The sequence below is a fragment of the Wasmannia auropunctata genome, unplaced genomic scaffold (genome assembly GCF_000956235.1).
Source record: "Wasmannia auropunctata unplaced genomic scaffold, wasmannia.A_1.0 LD336069.1, whole genome shotgun sequence".
Lineage (NCBI taxonomy): Eukaryota > Metazoa > Arthropoda > Insecta > Hymenoptera > Formicidae > Wasmannia > Wasmannia auropunctata.
The window spans coordinates 2,997,962-3,008,868 of record NW_012026821.1 but is presented as its reverse complement, the minus strand read 5'-3'; the positions used below and the strand labels follow the sequence as shown (position 1 = coordinate 3,008,868).

Genomic DNA, 10,907 nt, shown 5'->3' with positions numbered 1-10,907 from the left:
ATATATATTTATATATATATAATATATTATCGATGATAGCGACGACGCGCCGCGCGGCGCGGCGACGACGGATCGATCGTAAGGAATCGGTAAACCGGTTTACTCGGACAATTTTCCGAGCGCGCGCCGTCGCCCATGACCTTGCGGCACCGCGGCTTTCTCTCGTAGGGAAAGTTCCCCCCCGTACGCGCAGGGGTTGGTCCCCATAATCAATCGCGATGACAGAAGCGGGCAATGACGGGGAAGGCGCCGCGCGCCGTCGCGGCCGCGAGGAAGTGCGGGCCGCGCAAAAGACTTATAGGGAGATGACTCGGGCAGATTCGTAGTCTTCGCTGTACATCTCGCTCTCGATTCGTTCTAATTCATCCACTTTTCCCTTCGGCCCCCTTCCCGTCCCGCCTCTCGCTCGACGCGTCGTCGAAAGTAGCGTATATCCCGGTGAACCCTCTCGCGATATTATTGTTATCGGGTCCGACTGAACTAATCCCGATGCGATGTGGAACGACGGCCGCCGCGCGGCTCCGCGCACAGAGCGCTCGATGCAAATGACGATAATCACGCACGTGTCTTGGAAGTGTATCGTGAGTAGTGTAAATAACCATTGTTCCCCGTTCCCGTTTGGAGGAGAAAAAAAAAGAGTAGATGACCGTTATTTCGCAGTCACCCGTAATGACAACGTCCGGCTGCGAATCCGCCCCGTGCCTCCGGACGCGCGCGCGTTGCACGAAACAGAAAACCGTTTATTTACCCGTCCGCGTCGTCGTCGTCGTCGTCATCAGCCTCGTGGCCCGCGGCGGTCGTCGCGCGCGTCTGCATTGTCGTCGTTGCGCGCGTAAAGGAAAGTCGCCCCGTCGGCGCACTCCTTTACGCGCGCGCGACTTCGGTTCAGAGATTATCATGCTAGTAGGACGTATATACGCATGATGTACGTCCTCTGACGTCTCCGTCCCGGCGAAACTGATTAAGCGCAACACACTTGTCAGGCTCATTGCCGATACATCAACGACCATAAATGCCAATTTGCGCCTCACTGCACGGCGGACAAATTGTTCGAATAAATCTATCGAGCGGGCGATCAAACGCGAGAAAAGATCGAATCGTTATCCCGCGAATCACGTCGCGCGCGGCACGGCGCGCTTTCATAAGCTGTGAAATTGCGCTAATGACATCGATCATTTCCCTGGAAAGAAAAGTAACATACACACCATGTGAAATTTATAATCGCTGGTAACAAAGTTAGGATGACTACTGTTTAAGGAGACGATAAATCTTCTATAAATAGACAGAGAATATCTTCTCTATAGTATGAGGATTTCGTTTATTGATTTTTCTTTTTTTTTATATATAAATGTGAAATATATATTTTTTTATTTAATTACAAAATATTTTTTCGAACAAAATTTAGTTTCCGCTCTCTAAATTTTCTGGAGTGACTTTTCACTCTTTTGGAGTGAGATTCACTCCAGAAAATTTAGAGAGCGCGCTTCGTGCGAAATGAGAAAAGAAACTTACAAATTAGAAGTTAGATAAACTGTAAAGTAGAAGGAAAAAAAAGTAAGAATTAAGGAAGAGATAAAAGTGAATTTCGAAGAAAAAAAATCGGTGAAAAACGATCGCCATTGTGTATTTATATCTATTTGCGGATTTACGCGCGACATGTGCATGACGTGTGTACGTCCGTGGAAATGTGATAATTACTCCGTGGACTCGCTGTCACGGCGACGATAAGCATCCGACACAATGTCAGTTTCACCTTTCTTCATCTTCCGTTTTATGGGCGAATGTGAAAGGTGCCCGCGAGGCATAATCGTAATAATCCTCGCGATTAGAATCGCATGTGGTACATCCTGTGCACTAGTAAAGCGCCGATTTCCAGTTAGTCGATCCATTAGAGTGAATCCTACGCTTTTCGCGCATTCTCGTGCATTTTCAGCAACGTCCTATACAACAACGATGCGAATTTGCGTCTCGCCGATTATACGTTTATTCATAAACTCGAAGCCTCCTTATTGTTTTTATTTTAGATGCGCCGTAGTTGAAGTGTGAGACGTAATCCACGAAGCATTGCATCGCATCCTATCCTCTCCCTTTCCTCCCTCCCAATCTTCAGCTGCATCAATTTTATTGAGTTGTAACGTCAGAAGCGAGAAATTAATCTTTTTTTTTTTTTATAAATAATGTGCATCGAAATAGATTATAATATTTTGCCTGAGTTATGTACGGAGAAATATATTAACTCTGCATTTATTTTTTGCAACACATTCATGTAATAGAGATATTGGCAAAATATCTCCGAAGGGGATTCTCGATCTTCTCGGAGATAGCTGCAAATCTTGTTCGATCATGATAACTGTACTTTCGCATGCACTGGAAAACGCAAGACACACGCGGATTGAATTATACGTGTTACATTTGCGTATGCGGGATATTAAAAAGGGGGGGGGGGGGGTTTCCGGTATATTTTATCAATTTCTATTATCGAAAGCGCGAGTGCCATATGAAAACGTTAATTTATTTCGATGTATATCCACAAGAAAAATGTTAATATGATTTCTCGATGCAGCATTGGTGGTTGCAGCAAGAAAACGGAAGTCTCAAATAGATACGTAAGACATTGTTGTCAGTGTAAAAACGTGTAAGATGCAGTTCAATGCAGCTTAGTCGGAAAGATTAAATAGACGTAAAAGGTTCGCAGTAGAATATAGTTTATTAGAAAGTAGATGTAAAGTGGTACGTTTATTGTTGCCCTTATTATGTGCAAATGCGTTTCTTTACCGGTCATTACGTCGAGATCTTTCAATCTCGCTGAAGAGAGGAGATTGATGAAAGAATTTTGATGATCAATTCGTGATTAATTTAACAGATGTTTCAAGTAATTAAATGAAAGAATTTTTAAAGCAAGTTTATTTGTGCAACTCGATCTCGAATCAATTCTCTCTCCTAGTAAAGGAAAAATTAAAACCATCACAGTAAACAAACGATGAGAAAAAAATCACGTCTAACGATGATAGAAATTAAAGCCCTACTCTTCTTGCTTTCTCATCAATAAATGTCATATTAAAAGATAGTCTTATGTCTATACTTAAAATTATTAAACGCTATTTAACGATTCATAATAACATGTCGCACGCAATGCCACGCAGATTGTAGCCCGCGGGGGGGAAGTGATTACGACAATGCGACGTGCTTCTCGAAACGTAAAGTCGTTTCATCAGGCAACCGCCTGATGAACCGTAGCCGAGGGAAAAATGAAAAGTACGAGCGCGTGGAGAGAAAGAGGGTAAGAGAGCGCCGGCTATAAAGCGATCCAGTTTCGTCGAAATTCTCCAGTTTGTCGTTATATCGCTGACTGCGGACGTAGCGGCCAATCCGACCAATCCTTCCAGTTGGTGCTGCAGCATGAGGGCCGGGCTGATGTTGCAAGTAAAACGACCAGCGAGTCAGATATATCTTAGTGGCGGATGTAAAAACGGCCGTAAATTTGGGATTCTCACGGCGTTTGTCCTTCATTGTGTAGAGGAAGTGCTACGTTAACAGCTCGGCTCCAACAACTTGTGTACTCTGTGGTTTGCTAATAAATAATTGAGTAACTCAGCGCGCGGACGCGCCAATAAAGTTAATCGTATAATATATAACATTAAATGTCATTCGAGATCGCCGAATTTAATTAGGATACGCGTAAACGATCGAGCATAAAATTAGAAAAAAAAAGGAAATTACAGATTAATCGTTATGGTGATTTCCAGTTGGCGCTGCCTGTGATGCTTTTGGCCGGATCCTCGGAAGAATTTTTTTTTAAGTGAGTGTGTATTTTTTTACTTTCTTCATACTTATAAGTTATTAGAATTCAAAAGAATAATTTAGTTCTGTACAGGGAGTCTTATCTTCATTGACTTGTGAATTTTTCGATCTTGAATAAATTCTTATTATTCGAAAATTTAATTATCTTAAATTTGTTAAATCCACAATTTGTTAAATATTTTAGTAATCATATTTCTAAGTTGAAATTACATCTACTTTCTAATAAACTATATTTTACTGCGAACCTTTTATGTCTATTTAATCTTTTCGACTAAAATAGCTTTGCGATCGTTTAAATGATAAGCTTTTTATCATCCGTTAGTTGCTCCGAAGCTTAGATATTTTTAAAAAGTTTTTTGAAATTTATAATTTAAAAAAAATTATAATTTATAATTTATCGACTCTTTAATACTTTTGTAAAGAAGAAAATTGAGTCTTGATCGAAAATTTGTACGCAACAGCGACGACAAGTGTGCCATGCTACTTCTTCTTTCCGCTTTTCCGTCTTCAATTATTCGTAACACGTTCCCTCACGTTGCAGCCCTAAGAAGGCACTGACGGAATTCTTTCAATCTCTGAAGGCGAAAAAGCTGCCTAGGACGAGCCACGAACAGCACTACCACATACATTATTATCCGATGCCTTTCCCTCTATTAGCGTGGACGAAAGCACCGGATAAATACTATCTCGACGGACTTTACGAGTATGTTCTAGTAAATGTAGAGGATGATTAAAAAGGATTAAACTCGTTTCGCGCGCGACTCAGTTGCGTCTTGCAAAAATTAATCTGTTTAGAGAAATAATAAGTCATCGCGCCGAGGGAAAGTGATATTCCAAGTTCACTTTAGTTTTCGTATTCGCTGCGCGTGAGAAAACCTGCAATCACCATCGGACGCCGATCCTTTAGCTTTATTTGCAAACGTTACGTATCACGCGCGCCTTGCTAACGACGGGCTAAACCCGAGCGTTTTATTTTTTTCCAGCGACACTCTCGCGTCGTACGGCTGGTCGGATTATCATTACAGACACACGCCCGATCCGTCGCTAATCGTGTCGTCGGGTCTCCAACATCTGTCCGAGCCGGATCTATGGGACGACCTTTGGAGCGAGGAGATTCTAGGTGGGTATAATTCCGCGCGCGCGACGCGGAAAAATCGATCGTTCGCATCGCTCATCGACGGGTGAGACAAGGACCACCGCGGGCGATCTCGCGATATTAAAAATAGCGATCTTTTTTCGCAGGCACCGACGATGTGCACGACACGATCGATCGTAACTCCAACGGAATACTGGTGCGAGTGCCCGTCAACCGGCCGCTCGTGTTTCATCTGCCGTTGAGGAAGTCGCGGCAGAGACGGGCGGAGATGGCGACGACTTAAGGGCCCTCCCTCGCTTCGCAGAGGCACCCATTTCTCGCCCTTCAAACTAACAGTTGTGATTAAAATTTATCACCAATCGTCACATCGAATCTTCATCAGTTTAGCTTATTTAGATTAGCTTTAGATTAGCTAATTAAAAAACTTCTACTTCGCTTAGCTGATGTAAATTTCACAATGGCTTGTTATTTATTACGCGTATAACAGACGTCTCGAAATGTTCCTTGACTCGCTGTATTTCTCGTTGGATTGCGTTTAGATTTTTTCGCGGCCAAAATAAATGCGAATTATCGCGCGTTTATACATGGGGTTTTGAATGGTCCGCGAGTAACAGCTGCGGAAGTTGCTTGCATTTTTTAGCCGCGTCCGCGTGAAATTTCGGCGCGCATTTACGACGTCGCCGAGGTGTCTTCGGCAACGACAACCCGGACAACAGTTCACGCAGCTGCGGCACGACCGAGGTGACCTTCAACTTCCGTCCTTCGATGCGATTCTTTTGCCGCGCCTCGTAATCCTCCTGCAGCCTCGACGCGAGCCGCATCATGTACCTGCGGTCCGTCAATCGCACTACGTTACTTCTCATCAGCGACGTTAATCGCGACCTCACGGGTATGTGACTGAGCCTGCATCGATTAATCAAGAGGTTATTCTCGGCGAAATCCTCAGCGACAGGACTTCGATTCACCCGTATTTCACGCATTCCATTTCCCACCATGCCGGAGGCACATCGTATAAATCCACAGCCAATATCAGCATATCTGCCTATAAATTGTAATCTATTTTAGAAGTAAATTCTTAGACGTGAAATTTTTCATAGTCCGATATAATAACCCCATTAAAAGATTCTCTTTTGCAACTTGAGCGTTTTTTGTCCCACATCCTGTGATATTATTAGAGTTGTTTTAGATAATTCATTTGCAACAGAATTTCAAATATTGAATATAACATTTCTATTTATAATTTTATACGTGCTATAAAATATATAACGAGAAGAAATTACATAACGTATAAAAATTGTAGAATTCTATCCTGAAATCTGGCGTGAATCATAGATCGTCTAAAGTGAGCTTTAGATATATTTATTTGAGATCTTTCGTAGAGTTATACATAAAATTAATTATAGAAAACTTAAACTTTATTAAAAACTTAAAAATCATACATGTCTTTACATACCATATCTACAATTTGGCAGAGACATTTTTTCGGTTTAATCGAGCATAGATAATACCCGATGGCTTATCCATGGGTAGATAAACCTCCTTGTTCTGCCCTTGTATAACTTTGGAGAATTTGCTGAGATCCACATCGAAGTAATGTTTGTTTGGCATTTGCATCTCGATGCTATGAATCTGCAAATATTTTATTTCCCGCGTAGTGCACACATAACAAGTAAGGTAAAATAATTTAATAAATATTAAATTATATTTTTTTAAATGTTTAATTATTTTAATTTATTAACGTTAAATGATATTAAGGTATATTTTTTGAAAAAAAATTATGAAATAAGTAGAATACCTAAACTATTATCTACTTTGTGTGACAATTATATGCTAATGCTTACTTGTTTGACTTTATCAAGTATGCACTTTTCCGCGAGATAAAGCGTATTCTGCACGCTGGGCGAGTAAATCCCCGTGTTCGGTGGACCCGCGAAATTCTGCATAATGCACTCCTTCACCATGTGCCACACACCGTCGAAATCCACCCCGGTCGCGGTGGAGAAGTCCCAGGTCGCCGTTACGACAGTGCTGAAAATACGATCGTTCATGTCCGGCAACGTCCTGTACTCGTCCTGAATGAAGTCTGTAAATGAGCTCTGCGTGGTCTTCAACACTCGCAGCCCCTTTAATCCACCGCGTATTCGTGGTGATTCTACAACCAAGGTAATCCCGATTGAAAATTTAACAGGCTAATTTTCTGCTTGTCGAAATATTTTCTCAGTTCGTAATAATTAGCTTTATAAAATGAATTTTCTTTTTATATGATGATAATAGAATGCCAAATGCACGCATCCATCGAATATGCGTTGGAAAGCATTGTGTTAATTTTAATAGAACAAAAAGTAATCTCAGTACTGAACTTTCATAATTTATATAACTTTCGCACTTTACGCGTCATTTTATTTTTAACTTAATGATTGTTTTCTTACAAGAGCAATAATATAAAAAATCACGCCAGGTAGGAAAAACTAATTCTACTAAATCTATTCATTTAAAATAGATTTTATCCGATCTCAAAACACATTTATTTTCTATGTCTGATTCAATTAATGTGAATTACTTCTTCAACACTCATTGTTGTTTTTCACTTTCTGAATTAATCACAGCGAGCTGGATACGTGACAGAGATTCGCGCAATTAATCATTTCTCTCGGAGCCGTTACCATTTCTGAGCTGACTGACTTGGCAGAATCTCGTCGCGGTGGGGGACATAATGAAGGCGTGATTGTGCGGCTGATTGTCAACGTGGTATCGGGCCCACGGGTACTCCTCGACGTTGATACTGACTTCCGCCACTTGTTCGTACGTGTAGAGGAAGTGAGAGCAAAGCAGAAGCGCGAACGCCTCGGGCGAGTGAATGCCGTGCTTCCGCGCCATCAGGTACACCGTATTCTTCTGGCTGTCCGTCGCGATGATGGAGCGATTGTCACCCTCGAGGTAATCTTTCTGGGAGCTGAGACGCAAGTGCGTGTCGACCTCGTACTCGCGTATCTCGTGTCGCAGCTCATTATCTCGACGCACGTATAACAACTTGACATTGTTCTTGCCGTAACCGTAAGCGCCTAACTCGTACTCGCCCCTAAACGCAAATCCTTTCTGAATTTATTTATCAAACCGTGGTACTTTGATTCATTCGAATCAGAAATTCAAGGGCGAGGAAGAATTTATTTATCATTTAAATTCTTAATTCATTCGTTCACACGATATTTTTCTTCTATCTCTTTCCAACGTATTTTGTACACAAAGAAAATATTATATAAATTATATAATATTCCGTTTGTCGTAATGTTACTGTAAGAATTTCCGTTTGTGAAATGTAATGTTACTGTAAGAATTTAAATTATATAATATTGTCACAAGATGGAGCACTTGTTGCTATATATATAAAAATTAACAATGGGCCATTGATTTTCACCGCGATCGCATCAGTAGAAATTACGATGCGCACTATGAACACAGTTGTATTTTAAACCGCGATACGAGGACGATTTATATATATAACAATCGGCTTAATTAAGCCCATTTTAGCCGATCTATAATTCGCGTTCAAATTGCAAGAGGCAGATATCTATTTATAATTTCATACGATCGCCGCATTTTGATACATCCTGATTCATTATTCATACATGTATATTCTTGAACATCGAAATATTTTTTTCTTACACGGTATAAAATTAGAAATAGGATTCTATCTTGAATTCTGATACGAATTATAGGTCGTCTAAAGTGGGTTTTAAGATTAGTCTATTTTCCGTCACGTCTAAATTTACTGTATCGACATCGCAATTATTTCTCGCGACAAAATAAGACAAACTTGTGCAAAAGCAACTGAGGTTTCTGAGATTTTTTTCTCTCTCGTGAAATTCGACCGAGTAAAGTACACACGGCGTCAGAAATACCTAGCCACCTGAATTTGCAGGAATTTGCGGGGGCACAATACATTTTGAATATACATATATATGTACACATATTATATATGTATGTCAGCCAGTATCCCTGCAAGTCTAACGCCCTGTGTACACTTTATTCGATCGAATTCTACGAGAGAGAACGAAATCTCAGAAACCTCAGTTGTTTTTGCACAAGTTTGTTTTATTTTGTCGCGAGAAATAATTACGATATCAATTACCACAATTTCTCCCGTAAAACAACGAAGACATTGATGCTCTTGCAATAATATTTTCTTCGTAAACATATTTGTCTCCGCGGTTTGGTACGATCATAATTTATTTATACATATTTATCTAACGAAATGTTTGGAGAGATCTTAGTTAGAAGGAACTATACCTTTTCTCATCTTCATCCCTCGAACAACACGATTCCCTGTCTCTCATCGATCTACTAAGCGCATACTTATCCTCACTCTGCATGCGGGACAGCGGCTCCTTGATCGGAGACATTCTCGCTTGGTATACTTCGAAGTAAGAATATCGCGCACTACGTGCCGTTTGACGGCGTCGGTACGGTATATATGTGGAATGAATAACGTCGCACGCGTCCGGGAATCACACATCCCACCGCGCTTTTCCACCCTTGAACTCGAAATGTGCAGAAACTTCGTCGGAAAAAATCCTATCTTATATATACCAGTGGTGGAACAAGGGGGGAACGGAGGGGAACGATCGTCCCTCCCCTCCCTCCCCTAGAGCTCTCCAAACAAATTTTGTATATTGGAAAAAGTCGATTTAAAATGAATTGAGAAAAAAAATTATCAGAGATTATTCGAGACCAAATAATGTTCACTCAATTTTTTTTAAATAATAAAAAATATTAAAAATAACATTAACGACAATAATAACTAAATATTCACATTTCATCATACCGCCCCCTCCCCCTCAGAACAACTCTCTGGATCCACCACTGATATACGCGCGAGAAACGCCAGTCGCGCTAGTTCTCCCCACTCGTGCAGACGCGACTAAGATTGACCCCTTGATGATCTTGTAATCTCGACGGCTGCGAGGTCGGAGCGAATTTAGCTGTTCGCAACATCGATAATCTCGGCCGAGAACGCCTTGGGGGAGCATTAAAAAAAAAATCAGTTTTATCATAGTCGATCGTCTCGAAAAGCCCCGGAGTTCTGAGAAACATCCGCGGTCATCTCCAATCTGCCCTGCTCTAATTACGTGGAAATCATCATATTGGGAAATATGTCGATACGTGTGCGAAATCCGCTTCCCGAAAATTGACGTCAAATCGATAGGATCGTCGCAAATGTCGCGATATGTAAATAACAAATTGTCAACATAAACGCGGATGAGATAGTTATACAAAATAATTAAATGATTAGTATATTATATAAGTATTTACCGATGACATTTATATTCGCTGTGACTGCGAAGTAGTGTGATTGCTGTTATCTTTTTTTCTCGCTAGATCTACCAAATTTTTCTTGTATTTATCGAGAATTATGAGATAACGAGAATCAAATAATATTAGTTAAATCAATATTATTTTCTAATTTCTATGCAACCCACATGCAATAAATATTTAAGAAACGTTTCAAAAATTATTCGCACGTTAAATGTTTTTGGAAAATAAACATTATTTTCATTACTTAATTTTTTTAAGTGCGACAGTTTTGGGCAATTTCAACCAAATTAACTTAATCACCGCGTTAAGTTCATTTGATAAAAATTGCCCAACTAGCAAAAATTACTTAAAAAAAAAATTTTTAACTGTATGTATTATTCGTCCTTAGTCGAATCTTTCTTTCACACGTTAAATAAAAAAGAATTAATTATAATAATTAATATCAAAAACAAAATAACAAAAATCTATTTTTATCTATTATTTAAAATAGTATAGATATTATTTGATATTGATTATCAAATTAATTGGGATTAAATCGAAATTATCTTTATATACAAATTTTTCACGATTGAACAGACTCTCTGTCATCATCTCGTTCAACTTTTATCTCATCTGGCGCCAGAAGAGAGGCTTTTCGCATGAAGTTATGCATTTGAGGCGTACGCCGTACCGGAGCGGAGATCATGTGCTCGTCGTA

The 10,907-nt window shown here is 40.1% G+C and overlaps 2 protein-coding genes across 3 annotated transcripts in view; one reads left to right on the top strand and one right to left on the bottom strand.

The window, feature by feature from the left end:
* Positions 1 to 5,399, top strand: part of LOC105450231 — a 7,995-nt gene extending 2,596 nt beyond the window's left edge. The window contains exons 2-5 of the mRNA XM_011689977.1: positions 3,747 to 3,799; positions 4,343 to 4,504; positions 4,785 to 4,921; positions 5,044 to 5,399. Coding sequence (XP_011688279.1) covers positions 3,747 to 3,799; positions 4,343 to 4,504; positions 4,785 to 4,921; positions 5,044 to 5,180 — 489 coding nt within the window. The 3' untranslated portion in view covers positions 5,181 to 5,399. The remainder of the gene's footprint in view (positions 1 to 3,746; positions 3,800 to 4,342; positions 4,505 to 4,784; positions 4,922 to 5,043) is intronic.
* LOC105450206 (uricase) lies at positions 5,344 to 9,698 on the bottom strand. 2 transcript variants are annotated; one of them, XM_011689952.1, is made up of 5 exons: positions 9,185 to 9,698; positions 7,561 to 7,976; positions 6,739 to 7,049; positions 6,351 to 6,526; positions 5,344 to 5,939 (listed from the first exon to the last, which is right to left on the bottom strand). In XM_011689952.1, the coding sequence occupies exons 1-4, from the start codon at positions 9,295 to 9,297 to the stop codon at positions 6,356 to 6,358; spliced, it is 1,011 nt and encodes a 336-aa protein (XP_011688254.1). In that variant the 5' UTR covers positions 9,298 to 9,698; the 3' UTR covers positions 5,344 to 5,939; positions 6,351 to 6,355. The 2 variants fall into 2 exon arrangements, with proteins under 2 accessions (XP_011688254.1, XP_011688255.1); XM_011689953.1 differs by lacking the exon at positions 5,344 to 5,939 and having other exon boundaries at positions 6,291 to 6,526; positions 7,561 to 7,989; positions 9,185 to 9,284.
* Between the last annotated feature and the right edge of the window lie 1,209 nt (positions 9,699 to 10,907).

Bases quoted from the DNA above. Each gene is read 5' to 3' on its own strand.
- LOC105450206 (XM_011689952.1), bottom strand. From the start codon at position 9,297: ATGTCTCCGATCAAGGAGCCGCTGTCCCGCATGCAGAGTGAGGATAAG. The intron at 7,977-9,184 runs GTATAGTTCCTT...ATTTGCGTTTAG, and splicing joins AGGGATGAAGATGAGAAAAG to GGGCGAGTACGAGTTAGGCG. The intron at 7,050-7,560 runs GTAACGGCTCCG...CCTTGGTTGTAG, and splicing joins AGTCAGTCAGCTCAGAAATG to AATCACCACGAATACGCGGT.